At 32.7% G+C, this 19,012-nt stretch overlaps 1 protein-coding gene across 2 annotated transcripts in view; it reads right to left on the bottom strand.

Moving 5' to 3' along the window:
- CPED1 (cadherin like and PC-esterase domain containing 1) overlaps positions 1–19,012 on the bottom strand; it is a 394,281-nt gene that overhangs the window by 49,387 nt on the left and 325,882 nt on the right. For both annotated transcript variants that reach the window (XR_007954317.1, XM_052001238.1), the window contains exon 18: positions 1,416–1,533. Coding sequence is in view for 1 of the 2 variants with exons in the window: in XM_052001238.1 (XP_051857198.1) it covers positions 1,416–1,533 (118 nt within the window). In the remaining variant the exon portion in view is untranslated. The remainder of the gene's footprint in view (positions 1–1,415; positions 1,534–19,012) is intronic.

Consider the following 19,012-nt stretch of genomic DNA (forward strand, 5'->3'; position numbering starts at 1 on the left):
AATTATACAGCTTTGTTATGGTCATGAATCACTATTTGATGAAAATGTTTAGCTGGACACATCAATATCTTCTATGCCTCTGTGTTTGAGCACACCACAGTGATCAGGGAATCACAAATCAAATCGCACACTGCATCTATCTCTCTCTCCCTTGACATTACTGTAATTCATTATTTAGAACACATGTTGGTGAATGGTGATCTGCACGTAGCTGGCATGGTTCAATTTATAAACTGTGCATGCGAAATTGCAATTTGCCTTACTCATTTAAGAAACTTATTGTTTCAAGTTCAAGCTGTGGTGTGAAGTTCATGCCAAGGCTAGACTGGCTTCTGAGTATTTTTTTAGATCTTTTGAATGAGAGAAGATGTGTGAGGGGGTCAGGAGGGCAGGGCAGTAATCTTGAATATTACTCTTTCCTTAATCTCCACGGTTTCTCTTGATTTCCAAGTGAAATCCTTCTTTCCTGATATTTCTTCATTTTTTTTTTGCTGGCCAAAAGGTGAGAAGATGTGCTGTGGTATGAGGGGTGTGTGTGTTTGTGTGTGTGTGTGTGTGTGTGTGTGTGTGTGTGTGTGTGTGTGTATGTTCTCCTGGGTGGAAACAACGAAGGTAGAGACAAACTGTATCAGGAAAATGTTTAACTTAGAATTGACCAACATCTCATGTGTGAACCTGACCCTGAAGTTGGAAATTGGTCTAACATTTTTCTTGTCTTGTACATGAGAACTTCAATTATAGTTTTTGATGTGTAACTATTTTTGGGGAAATGCATCCTTTCACTGTTGGTTGGTTATTCACAAAAATCTTGCCAATAAAATAAGCCTTTTAAAAATGTACATATAATTGTATCTAGGATATACTGCAACATATCTAACATATATAAAACTGCTTGCCATCTAGGGGAGGGGGTGAAGGAAGGGAGGGGAAAAATCGGAACAGAAATGAGTGCAAGGGATAATGTTGTAAAAAAAATTACCCTGGCATGGATTCTGTCAATATAAAGTAATTATTAAATAAAAATTTAAAAAATTAAAAAAAATAAAAATAAAAATGTACATATAGCTAGTAGAAACTTTTTTCAACTGGTCTTGAAACTCAGAGAGATCTTTGGTGACTCAAAAAATATCTCAAAATATTAAGAATATATATTCAACTTAATTATTAAAGGACTTAAACATATGTACCATGAAAATATGAAGATGCTTGTCTACAATGACAATCACGATTGCTTTTGTATTGTTTTAAAGTTATTAAAACAAAAAATAAAAAGTTAAATAAATGGCAGTTTAACCTGGAGATTTCCAAAAGCAAGAACATTTGCTTGATTTATGTCCTTGGAAATTAAAATAATTACATACTGATTTATATAAATGTTCTTTCTCAATAAAAGTGATATGCAGGAAAAGACTCACCTTTGGCGTCCCCAGACTTACAAATCTTAAGTTCAGGCTGGGAAATGGTTGCAATGTAGTCAGATGACAGATGTTGTAATCCACAAGTTTCCTCTGGGTGAATTTTCAAACCACAATCCTATGTGAAAATAATTGGAATTGTAAATCATTGTAATCATCATAATCTGTTGCAAAGTATATAATTAATAGAGGCATATAATGTTTATAGATATAGCAAGTTATTACTTTTACTTAGTCATTAATGATGACAATTTCTTTCCCTCACCCCCATTAGTATTGATTTAACTAAGGCAGTCAGTTGACTGATTTGATTGTATTTGCAGCAATCATTAGGGGTTAAATATTGATCTTTATAATAAAGTAATTTTCATCTCCACATGAATATTTATTTTTCTTGTTATTCTATTGGTAAACAGATGAATACTATTCTTGCTCCAGAAGTTATACATATACTTAGTCTCATAGTAAAAAAGAATGTATCTATATCTCTATCTTCTGTTGTTTTTGTTCTTTATTTTCAAAGATCGATGACATCATGACATCATGATTGATATCATGACTTGTGCATGAATTGGATTTGAGTGAGGCAGAGTTGAACAAAGTCACTAACTTTACTTTTTTTTTTTCCCCAGAGTCATTGAAGTCCAAAGGCAAGATAAAAGTCAGGATTGGTGATGGCCCAGGATGCACTTGATTACCTTAGCTTCTTTGATGTCTGACCAAGCTCTAAGCTTTTCACAGAGCCTGCTTCGGCTGCCTTCATGGCCATTGAACAAATTGTTCTCATCTACCAGGCAAAGTCTTCATGTGCTTGGGGTAGACATTCCCCCAACTCATTGAGGCCTATTATCCACCCTCAACCTATGTACATATTTCATATATGTGTATAAATATTTTTGCATACACTTACACACGTATAGACACACATAATTATGAAATATATTATATATGTGTATATCTATACACAATACACACATATGTCTTTGTCAGTTAATGTAAGATGAATCAGATTTAGGGAAGATATAATTTGGTAGATGAGTAGAATCAAATGCATGTAATTTACCTTGAAGTATATTCTGCATATAGTTGACAAAAGTAAGACCACTTATCACCAAGTTTAAAGATAAAGGCGAAATCCCATTACAAAGAAAGTTCTGTATAACACAGCTGTTTCCATATTCCAGCATATGGTCCACAGTAACCATGTCATGTTGATTTGGTTACAATAAATTTTCTTTGTTGAGTAATTGGTCACACCAAGTACTTTCTTTGAATCTCTGTTCATACAAAAAGTCATTCTCTATAATGTATAGTATTTGAATATGAGTTAATCTTACCACTCTCTATTATTCTGCTATTAGTCAACAATTTTATCATTTAACTGATTTTACTTCTTGCCACACCTCAACCACTAATGAGATTTCCAAACTCAATACAAAAAAATCCAGGAAATTACAAGAAGAAGAGGTGGTATGTATACTTTTGATCATTTTCTATTAGATTCCCATTACATACAACTTTAATAAAATTTTGATAAGTGGTAAGAAGAGTTGTAATGATCTTTACTAAAATAAAAATCCACTTTAGCCAAGCAATTAGAGTCAGCACAATTACAAAGAAATTTCCCCTATATTCAAGTATATGTATATGTTTATTATCTATGCAATAGGCAACATGGCAGAATAGATGGGACCAGCCTTGTAGTCAAAAGATTGAGGGTCAGCCTTTCTTCTGCCAATACCAAACATCACCTCTTACTTGTTGGAGATAATTAAAAAACACAAGTCTGAGCATGATATTCAAGAAACCCCAGTGGCTATCTATTGTTTCTAAAATCAAAAAGTCTTCTACTTGACTTTCAAAGTCCTTTGCTATCTGATTATAAACTATATTTCTGGGTGAATTACATATTACACTCCCTTATATACTCTAAATAGAAGCCAAATTGGCTTATTTCTGATTCATTCTACATTCCATTCTATCTAGTGACTTCTTCCCTTTGCAGACTATTTCCTCAGACCTGGAATGCTTTTCCCTTCTCATCCCACTTTAAAATATGTTTACTCCCACAATTAATTTGCATTTACTTCATATTTTCTCATTACCTATCTATGTTTGTGTTGTTTCTCTCCCTTCCCAAAATGTAAGTTCCTTGAAGACAGGAAGTACTTATTTTTTGTTTTTATTTCTTGAACTAAGCATAGCATTCAATACACAATAGCCATCTCATGAATGTATACTACATTGAAACAACTATATACTACCCTATAAGACTCTTGATAAATAACTCTAAATGCTCTGAGAAAATTTTCTAAAACTCTTAAATTATAGATAAGTTGGTAATTATTATTCTGACATTGATTAGAAGAAGAAAATTCCCCACTGGAATTTCTTCATATTCATGAAATCACAGGTCTAGATCTCACTCCACACTAAAGATATATGCATAAAACATGCATATATCTTACATGTGTATATACAAATACACATATGTATATTTACATACATATATACACACAAATACACAACACCGATATGCAATTTTATCTTTATTTTTCTGTGCATTGCCAAAAAAAAGTTCAAAATACAAAACATAATTTTGAAAAACATCGATTAGTAATAAAAATGAATTTCAATTGAATTCAATAAGAAAACATTTATGAAGCCTCTAGAAGATACAAGACATTGTTTATTTGGGGATTCGAAGACAAGGACATTCTCTCCTTAACTTAACTCCAAATAGTTAATGCCCTCAACAAGTTTAAATTATTGATTAGCTTAAAACTTTTTTTAATTACCATCCCTTCTCCTCTCATCCTGAGACTATATAACATTGTGTGAAATCCCAATGACATGATCAACTCAAATGGAGAAACTATGGCATTCTGGCATCCTGAGCCATGCAGAAGCATCCTAGATGCACAATAAATACACTAATAAAATCTTTTTTTACAACTGAAGTTTATATTTTGAAATTTTGATTTTGATGTATTAGAAAGGCAAAAGAAAACACTAGATCTGTTTTTTTCTTGTTTGTCTTGTTATTTGAAGTCTTTACCAACTAATCTAATGGGTTTGCACAGAAAGATTTTTTTTTTCCATTTGGCCATGCACTTTTCCACAAATGGACCAGTTTCTAAATATGAGTCATAATCCAATTAACTATAGAATAATTTTGTAAAGTTAAAAGAAAAACAAATTACTCTAGTTCTATTTTTACAAAAGTGTGTGTATTCAATGTTTTAGAATCAGGGAACCATAAGATCTTAAAATTGCAAAGGATTTTAGATGTTCATCTAGTTTAAATCCACACCCAGGTGATGAATTTTTTTTTAAACTCTGAGTATTCAGAGCTCTTTTCTTTCTACTCCATTGCTCTTATGGGGTAGCTCTAAATAGTTAGAAAGTTCTTCCTCCTATTGATCTCAGTCTGGTTCTTTATGGTTTTTTCCATTTTGTTCTTCTTCTGATCTCTGGAGTAACCCAGTACATTGGAAGTCTTTTTAGTTATCATTCTATGACTCTGTGATCCTCTTTTATATCAGAATCCATCAAATAAGAAGATAGCAGTTATGTCCTCCATGGTTTTAAAATTTTTCCTGAATATCCTTCAGCAACTTTATCCATCCTCCTGAGACACAGTTTTTGGATTCTTTACTGTCCTGGTTGTCCTGTTTTGGATATACTATAGTTGATCAAAGTATCTCCTAAGTAAATCTGGTGCCCAGAATTTAACATAGTACTTCAGATGTGGTCACACCAGGACAGAATACAGTGGTTATATTACCTCCTGTGATCTGCAAAGTGCATTTCTTTTAATGCATTAGCCTTTTTTTGCTAGATCACAGTGTTGGCTCATATTATGTTTATAATCAATTAAAACCCCAGTTTTTTTCCCCCACATGAATGGCTGTCAAGCTAACTAAGACTCCACATTCTGGTCTGATACAATTGCTTTTATGAATTTTTAAACTTATTCCTATTAAATTTAATTTTGTTTGTTTTAGCCCAGAATTTTGGCTTGAGATAATTTTGAATAAAAACTCTATCATCTAATATATTAGTTAATTTCTTATTTTATTATCTTATATTTATGATATCTTATATTTTTTATTTTAATCTGTAAATTCAATAAGGAGGACTTTTATATATTCATCAAAATCACTGATAAAAAATTTTCGATGAGCACAGAATCACAGATATCCCTACCAGTTAATATCAATGCATTGATCAACTATTTGGGGGCATGATTTTTTGGTTAGATTCAACTTACTCAGCCCACTTTACTTTGCATTATTTGAAAACCCATCAAAAATCTTGCTGAAATTAAGATGATTATTTCTGACATTCCTTTCATCTATTAACCTAGTACTATTGTCAAAAAGAGGAAATTAAATTAATTATAAAATGCTTATAGATAATCCCTGCTAGTTCCTTGCAGAAAACCTATTTAGTTCATTCTAGATATTTTTTTTCCCTGGGAATCATTGTCTAGCTTTTACTTTTACCTTGTTTTGGAAGTGAATGTTTTTCCCTTTTAGAAATGGGAGCAGATCTATATTCTCAGATGGCTTATACCCTCAACTGAATGAAATAACATGCAGCTATGATCTTAGAATGACTTCTGATACCTTTGCTGTTTTCTGTCTCCAGAGATTATTAATGGTCATCCTAAGATCAAAAACCAGGTTGTCTAATAGCCATGTCAGAAACAAGACTATTTTGTTATACAAGCAAGAAAAATATGACATAAAATCATATTGCTGTTGAACAGTGTTACTGCAAGAGTCCTTCTGCAAAAGATTCACTGCTTCCTGACCTCTGCAGATGTGGAAGCTGATTAGAAATGAAGACCTGTCCCACAAATGCAGGAAGAACATCAGAAGCAGGCAAATTCCAGTACCCTCCATCCTCTTGAGAATTGGCCAGCTATATAATATCCTACAGTAAATTCCACTTAAATACATAAAGTACAGATTGGTCTCTTTTCTCCATTTTTGATGGTTTAGTGGTAAAGTTTACCACAGAGCCATCTATATAGGAGTGGTTGCTGCTAAATAATAGAGTAAGAGTAGGACAGAAATCATACAGTGCTAGATTTGGAGTCAGGAAGACCTAAGTTCAAATCCAGTATATGATACCTTGGGCAAATAATTTAGCCTCTCTAAGCATCAGTTTTTTTTCATCTGTAAAATGAAGAAGTTGAACTAAACGGTCTCTAAAATTCCATTCAGCTCTGTTTGTGATCCCATAACTCTGAAGTTATTATTGATGCAAGACTTTTTTTGAACCTTTTACTCTCTATTCACTTAAATTCATCAAATATTTAACTCTAAAATGTGTTGTCCTTTATTTGTCAAATCCAAAAGTTCTCTCTCCCAGCCCACTCTCACTCCCCACCAGTTCTTATTCTTCTTGACTTCTTTGCAGCATAAGACATTTATCTACTCTTTGCTATATAGTCTTTTCTCTCTGGGTTTTGGAAATAATACAGTCTCTTAGTTTTCCTGCCTGTATGTCACTCCTTCCAGGTCCCATTGGTGGATAATCCTTCATTCCCTACTCCCTAAATGAATGAAAATCAATTATTCAGAGCTTAATATGTGCCAATTACTGTGAGTGTCATTTTCCTGGGCATTCCTCTCTCTCTTTCTACATAATCTTCCAGTAACCTCATCAGTTTACATGGATTTAATTATTATCTGTATGCAGATGATTCCAAGATATATCCAGATCTACTCTTTCCTTTTATTTCCATTTCCATATTACCAACTGATGTTTCAAAATATTGATATCCTATATAGATATCTTACATTTCATATTTCAAAAACAGAATCCATGAATTTGTTATGGAAACTACTTCTTACCCTAATTTTCTTATTTCTATGAAAAACCCCATAATCTTTTCAGTCTTTCAGACTTGCAACCCTGTAGTCATCATTTACTTTTCATTCTCCCTCACTTTTAAATAGTTGCTGTTTTGCTTATTCTACCTCTAAAACATCTTTTTTCCCCTTTGTCCCTATTGTCTTTATCATACTGATATTCTATCAGTATAGTTCAATCATCAAAAATTTATTAAACATATGTTATGTTCTAAGCTCTATATTAATCAATAGGGATATAAAGATCTCTTGCCTGAACTTTATTCATACTCTTTATTCATCTTCCTACCACAATTATTTCCTCCTTTCCAACCCAGTCTCCACAGAGCTGCCAAAATTATATTCTTACAGCACAAGTCTAATCATGCCCTTGTTCAGTAAATTTCAGTATCTTCTTATAACCTTTAGGACCAATAAAAAAATATTTTGTTTGGCATTGAAAGTCTTAACAACCTGCCCCTAAACTATCTCTTTAAGTCCATCATGCATTTCTCCCTTTTCTTTAAATTATTTGATCCAGTCAAAATGAATATTTTGCTGTTCCTCACAAGTAAAATTACATTTCTTCTCTTTGTTCCTTTATATAGCAGCATGACTCAATGGAAAGATAACAGAGAACCTGATTTCTATACATATTGTTTCCCTTAATAGAATATAATCTCTCAGAAGATAGGGACAAGTTTGTTTTTGTATCCTAAAACCTGGCAACTATGCCTTATACATTGTAGTTGTTTTTTGTTTCATTTTGTTTTATTTCATTTTCACTTTGTTTTCATCCTTTGTTCTTGAAGAGGACTACTGACATGGGTGATGTCTTGACTTCTGTATGAATTGGATTTAAGTGAGGGAGAGCTGCATAAAGTCATCAGTCTCACTCTCTTCTCCAAACTTGAAAGAGTCCAGTGGCAAAACAAAAGTCAAGATGATTAGTGATAGACCAGGATGCAATGGCTGATTTTTAAACCAAGGTCTTTCCCAAGGTTCTGCTTTGTATGTAGTAGATATTCCATAAGTACTTAATAATTGATAGTCATTTAGTTCTCTTGAAACATGGAAAAGATAGAAGTAAGCGGTGTGGGATAAAATTGGGAAGACAAAATCATAGATTTGGAGTTGGAAAGGATCTTAAATGCTATCTAGTCTAATACACTCATTTTACATTGGAGAAAATGAAGAACAGAGAGATTAACTTGCTAATTAAGGATCTGAGGCAGGATTTAAAGTTAGGTCATTCTGACCAAGTTTAATGCCCTATCTACTGTAGCATATGCTATATTACTCAAGAGTATTATAGATGTGACATTGTGGAAGTCCTTGAATATCTCTTATTTGGTGGGCAGTAAGGAGGCATGGGAATATTTTGAGCACAATGTTGGTATGATTAAATTTGCACAAGAAAGACCACTTTGGTAGTTGTGTGAAAGATAGTTTGGAAGAGGAAGAAAAGGGAAAAAGCAAGGCATTATAAGAGACTATTATAATAATAGAGATAGATGTAAATGACTATTAAACTGTGGCAGTATCAGTGAGAAAGGAGAAGAGGGATATAGTTTGAAAGATCTGAGCATGTATAGGATGCTACTAATAATTGATTAGGTATGAAAGAACAGGAAAAAGTAACAAAGAAAAAATGCCAATAAGATTGGGTAAATAAAGTCATTTAATAAAAATATTCAAGAAATAGGAATTTTTTGGTGGGGGGAGTAGGGAATCAAAGAATAAATTTAGTTATGTCAGGTTCAATTTGAATGATTGAGGAATATGCAGGCAGAGATGTCTTGCAGTCAACCATAGGACAAGGAGATGAAGTTTGAGAGGGAGACATTAGGATTGATTTGGTGATTAGGTCACTGGTGATCTTTGAAAGAACAATTTCCATAACATACTAACATAGGAAGGCATATTGCAAAGGAAAGAGGAAAAACTTGTTGAAGAAGTAGTAGCATTAGATACAGAATGATATTTTAAGAGTTCTGTCTGTGAATGGGGAGGTTTCAATGGAACAGCAAATGAGAGTCAAAGTGACTTTTTGCTGTATTGATGGTATATGAAGGATCCAATGGAGAGGAGGAAATTGAACAGAAAGGAGACAAATATTAGAAAAAATCCTGAAGAATGCAATAGGGAATAGAACTGAGGACACTACAGAAGGATTAGTTTCAATTAATCTCCATTAGAGTTTTAAAAAATGATACTTTCCTAAAAAATCTCAGATATATGTGTGTATGTGTGTATCTGACTCTGACCATATTTGACTATTATGAATTTTAGTTAGACGTGGTGTAATCATCTATGTATGTGTGTGTGTGTGTGTGTGTGTGTGTGTGTGTGTCTATCTTTCTATCACACCAAATTTCTTATTGCTTCTTTAATTAAATCTTCTTTCTTGGCCAAAATTTAAGTCCAGGGTAACAGTTCTTCCCTTAATTTCCTCTAATTTCTGGAGGACTAAATTGTCATTTTACAGATAAATATTTTATTAATTATTTTGCTTTTAAGCAGAGTAGGATTTCTAGTAGATGCCTAAATACTTAAATCATTCTGTTACAATATTTCAGCTTTGAGTCAGATTTTAAGCTTTATTACAAAAAATATTTTCCACATGCTCTGTTTAGCTTGGTGATCTACAGTATAATTTTTTTTTAATTTCTTTTTTCTTTTCCTTTTTTTGGTGAGGCAATTGAGGTTAAGTGACTTGCCCAGAATCACACAGCTAGGATGCATTAAGTGTCTGAGGTCAGGTTTTAACTTAGGTGTTCCTGATTTCAGGGCCAGTGCTCTATCCACTGCACCACCTAGCTGTCTCCTGTATAATTTATAAGGATATAGACTTTTTTCTTTCTTTTTAAACTCAACTGCAGTTTTTGTTTGTTTGTTTCTTAATATATATTTGGTGCACTAACATATCTGCGGCTATGAATTTTGTTCCTAATTTGTTTGTTATCTTCACCTGACAATTTCTAGGTCATTCATGGTGTTTCATTCTAGATTGTACTTTTTTTTAAAACCCAAAATCCTGGTCTTGTTGTTTTATCTGGGCAGTTTCTTTCTTTCCCCCCCTCAAAATTTAGTTTAAAGCTCTCATATTAAGGTTAACAAGTCTCTTGCCAAATGCATTACTTCCAGTCCTTTTGAGAGACACTCTCTCCTTTGCCAAGAGCTTTTCATTCTGGTTATTGTAAGCCATTCTCCAGGAAACCAAAGCCAGCTCTTCAATACCATCTATATAGCCAGCTGTTCACTTCCCATATCCTCCTTTCTTTTACAAAGCCACGACCTTCAAACAGAAGAGATGAAAACACCAGCTGTTCCTTCAAGTCCTTCAGTTTCCTACCCAGGACTTCAAAGTCTTCAGAGATGCATTCCAGGTTTCTTCTGACTGTATCATTCTTTCTCATATGAACAGGCAGAAATAGGTAGTGATCAGTAGTTTGATGAGTCTTGGCAAGCTATCCAATTTGTCTAGGATAAACACTACAGGAAGACAGCATATGGACTTTGCCTCAGTGCAATAATAATAGCTCACATTTATAAAAACATTTCAGAGTTTAGAGAAGCAGCCTGGTCTTGTGTGCACAAAGAGCTAGTTTGAAGGCAGGTAAACCTTGTTTCAATTCCCACCTTTGAAATATATTGATTATGTGACACTAAGTCATCAAACCTCTCAATGACTTAGGCAAATTTCTAAACTTTGAGTTGTAGAGAAGTTATTGATCTTCACTGGTAGAGAAAATTATCCTCTTGGAGCTCCCTTCACCTAGGAAATCACAGATCTGAATCTTATTCCCTCTGCTTTAGATTATACAAAATGATTTTCATATAATAATGATGTGAGCAATAGTCTGGGCAGGGATTATCAAACCCTTGTTATAGATAAGGAAAATGAACTTCAGAGATATTAAACAATATTTTTCAGGGTATACACAGCCAATAAAATCTGGCAAAACCAGACCTCAAATCTGGTAAGTCTTCTGATTCAGGGATTTGTTACTTTTTAATTTTATTATTATTATTAACTAAATTGTACTATCTTTCTCTGGATGATAGCCCTCACCTGGAAATCTTAACAAAGCCTTTCACTGACCTACCATAGTATTTTCTCCATTTATATCTTAACTTCAGTTTGTCAATCTGTTCGACAAATTCATCAACTTCTGGCACTAGGCTCTCTTTACTTTTCCTTCCAAGTTCTGATCATACTTCAGTCCCTGGTAAATAAAACAAGAAATCTGGTATCACAATTCATGGATGAACAATCGTTAGGAATTTTCTTGATTGAGTGTAGGACATCATTTATGGCCTTGGCTTAGAGTGCTTCTCTCTCTTTTAGATGTACTCTGATGTGTAGATTAAAAAGTTCTTATACCAAGAGACTGTGGCAAAGTGTTGGATGATTTTCCAAGATATTTGTAGGAAGCTAAGTTGAATTTAACCACATTAATATATAATAAGCCAGACTGCTTTTTGGGCAAGCTTCAAGTTAGAACATAAACTCTTAAGGGACAAAGATTATATCTTTGTCTTTTTTCTCCTCTTGTTTAGCACAGGATCACATATAGTATGCAATTAAATTTTGATTTAAATATTTAAGTTTAAATTTGAATGAACAATTCTTTTTTTAAACAACCAGCTTCTACTGTCCCATACCTCCAAGAAAAGGAAAGGCAGAATGGAATTTCTGTATTTAAAAATACATCTGTATGTTCTTTATGAAAAATAAATAAAAAACAAATACAATAACTAACTCATTTATAGCATGAGCAGAAATCAAATGTTTTAATTGTAATGGATAATTTTGGTTCCAGAAAGTTGAAAATTAAATATACTAGGCAAAGAGGTGAGGATCTCTAGGATTAGAATGTTACATTATGGTCAGGCACAGGTCACTTCATTGGTTGTTTCTGCTTAACTTTTTTTGTTATAAGGGAAAAGAAAGAATTCAATTCTGGGAGAAATTTTAGCTCTAGAAGTAACTGATTACAAAAAAATCAATAAATGTAATTTTTATGAAGAAAGAAAATGAAAAGAAAAATATTTAATTTCTTTTGCACCTCCCATCTAAAATATAAACATGGATTTGAAAATTATAATTAAATATTTTTGGTTTGTAGTCTTCATTGTTCATTTCTGATTTCTAATTTTAGCAGGAAATTTATGTGACAATAGACATTTCCCACTTCAATTATTATTTTTAGTGTACTACTAAAATAGTCAAGCTTCTTTGTATTGCTCTGGTTAGCTTTCTAGAGGTCTCTGGACCAGCCTTGGTTTCAGCAGAATAATCACCAAGAGAATAGTCAGGGATAAAGTCCAAAGCTTTTATTGTCTTCTTCACAGTCTGTCTCCTTCGCCTGGGGCTAGGCTAGATTTCTGGAGGCCCTCTGAAATGGGTCTTGGTTTCAGTGGAGGAATGCAGAAGGCAGGAGAGCCACCAAGAGGGTCTCTATCTTGAAATCTGTCCTCCCTTCCAGATCTCTTAGCTCTTATATACTCTATTATAAGTATATCATCATAGGTGTCAATCTTATAGAATAGGTGTCAACTTGTAGAACTATACTAAGTACTAAGTACATGTAAACTAGAGAATCATTAACTTAATTCCACTGCATTAATATCTTGTTGTAGGATTAAATAAATCATACTGAGCCTTAAGTATACCTTTTCAGAGTTCTTGCTCTTTACTAGGTAGTACTAGGTAGGCACTGCTTAGATTATCAAAGCACCACAATGCCCAACAAATGAGCCTATCATTTAAATAATACACATGTATATTTTTGTATCTTTAAATTATCCATTAAAGATAATGCTTTCTGTTGGTGGTTTTCCTACCTGCCTGATCACTTGGCCTTAGTTTTTTCTGCTGCATCATCCATATAATTATCCACACTGTTATTTATACATGCTTGCTAACATATATTTATAAATAACTTGTTAGATATAGTCTAGACCTCTGTCTTGGGCTCTTTTCTCTCTCTAAAGTTTTCCACTTGGTTGATTCCTAGGCAGCTATGTGGTCCAGCGGGTAGAGCACTGGACTGAGGTCACTCAGGTGAGTATAAATGCAATCTCAGAAACTTAAAGGCTGTATGTCCATGCGCAAATAATTTAGCCTCTGTGAGCTTCACTTTATCCATCTGTAAACTTCAGTAATTATAATAACCTGTCTCAGAGAGTTGTTGTGAAGACCTAAAATATAATATGTAAAATACTTTGCCTACTTTAAAACACTAAAGAAACACTAGCTATCTTCATTATCACCACTACCATCATCATCATCCCATCATCACTGTTTACTAATTTCACATGGATTTATTCACCATCTCTTTGTAGATGGCTCCCTGAACTATGTATCCAACTTTAGAATCTCTTCTTAGCTCCAGTCCACATAAACAACCACCCACTGGGCATTTTGAACTAAATAGATATAAACCTCTTATATTGCAGAAAATGCAATATTATTGAGAAGTTATTCTATATTCATTCATAGTATTGAAAGTGATTTTTGAAAACTAGGCATAGACTTTCTATTGATATAGAAAAATCTAAAACAGAATCCAGCTTTCTTCAAATTCTTCTCTCCTCTAAATTTTCTTATTTTAGTGGCAGATATCACATCAATATCATCTTTATTTACTCATTCTCATTCACCCCACTTAGCCAATCAACTTCCAGACTTGTTATAAACACTTTCACAATTATCTTTTATATCCATTTCCTGTCTCTCTCTCCTCATGTGGCTTCTACCCTATTTCAGATTTCTCACTTGGAGTATTATAAAAGCCTCCTGAAAGCCATTATTTAACACACAACAATTCATCTTCCACATAGCTTCCAAACTGATTTTTTTAAAGCACAGATCTGAGCATGTCATTCTCTTGTTCAGGAAATTTTGCTGGCTCCTTTTATCTCCACAAGCTCTGGCTCTATAAGCAAATATAAACTCTTACCTGCTGAGCATTTAAACTTTACAACCTGGCCCCAATTTACCTTTCGAATCTTATTACACAGTACTCCCTTTCACATAAATAATGGTTTAGCCATACTGACCTTTTTTGCTTTTCTTCATATACAGTATTCCATTTCTCATCTTGCACTTTCCATGAACTACCCTCCATGCCTGTAAAGTATTTCCTTTTAATCTCTGCCTCTTAGAATCTTTATTTTCCTTTAAGACTTAGGTCAAGCATCATTTTTTATTACATGAAGCCTCTCCTAATCATCCTAGTTTCTACTATTATCTCTTTCATTACCTTACATCTATTTAAAAATTTTTGTACCAGGGGACTGGCCAATGGGGTCCCAGTCACTGGAATATGAACACCTGAATGTACTCTGAATAGAGGGGCTCTCCATTAGTTCCCAACATTCATTTCAAGAAATTTTCTTTCCAAGTCTTAACTTAGATTGTCAGCAGGCAGAGAATATTAAATATTTTCTAGGGACTGGGATTCTGTTGATAAGAACTGTATTATTTCTATTTTCCTATGCATGTATGTATGTATTTGTTTTTTGTTTTTTTTTTCCCTTAATAGATTATAAGCTCCATGAGGGAAGGCATCGTTTAAATTTTTATCTTTGTATCTTGAGCTCTTAGAACAGCACCAGGTACCCACTTGGTACCTAATAAGTGCTTGTTAGATGATTCATCAATTGACATAGAAAAAGTGGTATAAGTCAATTCTATATTAGCAAATTTAAGTGGAGTATTGAGACAATTATTTGGACAAGTCAAACCCCAACCAATTACTTTTGATTGAAATTTTTAGATAATGAGGACAAAAGTATGCTTATGCATAAATTCTCTAAGTGATAATAATTATGATGATGAAAGCTAACATTTATATAGTATTTGCTATATAATAAGCATTGTGCTAAGTACTTTATAATTATTATCTCATCTGATTTTCATAACAACTCTGGAAGGAATATTATGTTAGTATCATTATTTTACAGATGGAGTAACTGAAGCAAACAGAAATTAAATGATTTGTAAAGGGCCATAGAGCAAGTGTATCAGGTCAGATCTGAACTTAAATCTTTGGGGGGACTACATGCCTGAGTGCTATCCACTAGGCCACCTATCTGTCCTAATTTTTTTTACTTAATAGTGTCTGATATACATACATTTGGGAAACAACAATTTTCTGTGTTATTTTTTCTGTGTTAATGATTAACTGTGTCTGTCTAGTGTTGAATGTTTTGCCTTAGGAGATCCTACACTAGAAGTAATTGTAATAGCAAAAGGAATATAAGGCTTCATTGGCAAGTAAATCATTGGGACAGATTTTAAAAATAAAATTCTCATTAATTTATTGGCCATAAATACCAAAGTGAAAAATATAAAAGAATGATTTAAAAACCTGAGAGAAAACATAGAATATGAAGACTGAAATGAAAAGTATGAGAAAATGGATAAATTATTTTAAAAACCCATGGAGAGAACCTTAGAGGTAACATGATCAAAGGAGTATTGAAAGAAAAAATAAGAGAACCCAATAAAGGAATGATAAAATTATTTTGTAGAAAATGCAATATTATCAAGAAGTTATTCTTTATTCATATTATTGAGAACGATTTTTGAAAACTAGGCATAGACTTTCTACTGATATAGAAAAAAACTGAGAGATCAAACAGGGGATGTTATTGAAATCAAGGCAATAGATAATCAAATAACTAATGAGAGATTTTATAAAGAAAAAAGAATTCAGAGAAAAAGAAACAGAAAAATTAGCCTAAGATTTTGTGCTAGACTTATATAAAATTAAATAATTTTAATAAATTAATAAATGTTAATAAAATTAAATAATAACAATGACAGAAAGAGGGAGGAGACACAGAGAGATGGAAAATGTAACCTACTGCTAGATCTTTAATCATATAAAAATTAACATTTTGGATGTTAATGATGTTTTTATAATCCTTTTATTCATTTATTAGAAGAGAGCCCATCATGAAAATAATACGTATATGAAGATTGTAGATTTAAATTTGGTGGCTTAGAAATCATCTAGTCCAGTATCTTCATTTTACTACTGAGAAAACTGAGGTTCAGAGATTTAGAACTTGCCCAGAGTCAAGTTATGAATGCTACCTTCTATTTGAGGGTAGCAAATGGAATTTGAACCAAGGTTCTTACACTCCAAATCCATTGCTCTCTTTATAATATCATACAGAATAAATACTATCCAGAGGCAAGGGATTGTTCGTGTTTATTGAACTGATTAAGAGAATCATAAGAGATGAAAAAGTAAGGAGAGGAAGGAAGGCTGAGGTCTAGGAATAGCTTTCACACATAACAGCTATATGACTTAAGGCAAGATGTTAACCTCTGTGGACTCAAGTTTACTCATTTGTAAAATGAAAGGGTTAGAGTAAATGGTTTTTAAGGTCCCTTTTACATTTAAAAAAAAGTCAGTGGTTTTGTGAAATAAAACTTTTGCAAACCACATGTATTTTAAGATTATTTTAGATTTTAAAACTTATGATAAGCAAAATCATTAAGTTACTTCAGTTCTCTTAAAGGAGGACATTTTCTCTGCTGTTTGGTATTGATTGATACTGTCAGGTTCAGGCACATGGAAGAGTGACATTTTCTAGTTTCAATAGGGACTTCAAGGTTTGACTAAACTCTAAGGATATTTGTTTCTATTACTTAGATTGGCTCAAACATCCAACGCTCCTGTTCTGAAGCACAACAATTTGTAAAAGACTTTCACAAGGAAGAAATAAAATTTCTCCAAAGCTTGCTATTTCCCTAAATTTCAATAAGATAACCAAATCGTGATTTTTATTCAAACTTGTACATAGGATATATGTTAAATTGTGGAGATTTTTTTTTTTTTTTAGCTATTTGTTTCATCTTAAAGTCATGTTTTTGTTAGATAATGACTACAATTTGATGACCTATAGCAGCAATTATTTGGCTATCACCAATATATATTTTCCTTAATCTAAGACACATTCAGACATACCCATGCATGCCCATACAGAATTTATGTGAAGACAAAATAATGACAACAAAAATTCATTACAATGTTTATCTATTTCTTGTCACTCTTTGGGTCACCAGCCCTCCAACTCAATTCTTCACTGATCCAGGATCCATATTTCCTTTCTTTCCTAGAAGATAAAGTGTATCTAATCCTCTCTGATGCTAATCCCTTTATTTATGCCCTTTATCTCAAGTCCCTTTATCAATCATTCTCCAGTTCCTGCAATTATTTTTTTCTTTCAGTCATTAGAAAATCTCCATTAAACCTTCAGGTTTCAAATATTCTCCAAACACTCTTTTCCCTATGACTACAAACATGTCTTCTCAATTCTAAAAGTTTCTCTTCTACATCATTTCATTTCTTCTCTACTTCTTGCCAAACTTTTTGAATTATCTAACCTTTCTCCTTCCCATCTCTTCTTCCTCCCCATCTATTTTCTGTCAACTCTTTACAATCTCGCCTCCAAAAATTGCTAATTCTTCTAATCACCAAATTTAATAATCTTCCAGCCCTTATTCTATTTTATATCTAACACTTGACATCCCTTTCTTCTAGGTGCTATTAATTCCAAATTGCTTCTGATTTTCCTCTTATCTTGCTAAGTATGAATTTTTACCTACCACTTTATCTCCACAAATTTCTTCCTGTTAATTTGCATATCATTTAAATACCACCTCTTCACTAATATCCCCAGTAAATAATTATATTTTCTGCTTTGGACTTCACATTGCACTTTAATTGGATACCTCTAAGTATTTATTACGATGTCATGGGTGTCATAGTGGATTGATAAAGCATTACACTTGTGGTCAAAAAGAATTGAGTTCAAATTAATGTTACCTCAGATACTTGCTAATTGTTTGACCCTGGGCAAATCATTGAATCTTAGCCCCATTTATAAAGGCAGGTAATAATGGGAACTACTTTACAAGTTTATTGTAAAAATTACATGGGATAACATGTATTTTATAAAACTGAAAGCAGTATTTAAATGTTAACTATTATTGTTTATCATCTGCTACTGTAGTTTTTTTTTTGTGTATTTTCATATTTTTCTGCTAGACTATAAGCTCCATGAGGCAGAAACTATGTTTGAACCAAATTTTCTATCATCCCTTGTACCAAGAGTCCTCTGCTACATATTACAAAGATAATCAGGTTTATTTAAAAAATTCAATCTGAATTGAAGTAAATTGAACATATTTATCATATAAGAAATCTTTTAAAATTTTAATACCTAAAGCCAAAAGGAGAAAAATGATTATTTAGTCAGACATCTTCTAGAAAAAGCTGAACATGACAAAATATTGTAGGTGATAATAAGAATCAGGGGACACACACAAGTCTGATTTATTCATTATGGTGCCTACGAAAGTTCAGAAAAAATATATATTTATTTCAGCACCAGGAGCATCATTATAGAACTTGTTAAAAAGGATCAATGGATTGATTAGGTGTCCTCTGGGGAAGAAATGTTAGGGCATCTATTGAGAAAGGTGCCAAAGGGTCTCACAATTAATTACCTGATTAATTAGTGAATTTTTTTCTGGGTATCTTTTCTAATAAATTTACAATTCTATTATTTTAATTTTAAATTTAATTTTAAGTGTTTAATTTAATTTTAATTATACTGCATATACTTTACACATTCTATTCCTTTGATAAAGTTTATAGGATGTTGCTACACATAGTAAAAGTTCATCTCATTTAATCCTTCTTC

This window comes from Antechinus flavipes, chromosome 5, assembly GCF_016432865.1.
Source record: "Antechinus flavipes isolate AdamAnt ecotype Samford, QLD, Australia chromosome 5, AdamAnt_v2, whole genome shotgun sequence".
Classification (NCBI taxonomy): domain Eukaryota; kingdom Metazoa; phylum Chordata; class Mammalia; order Dasyuromorphia; family Dasyuridae; genus Antechinus; species Antechinus flavipes.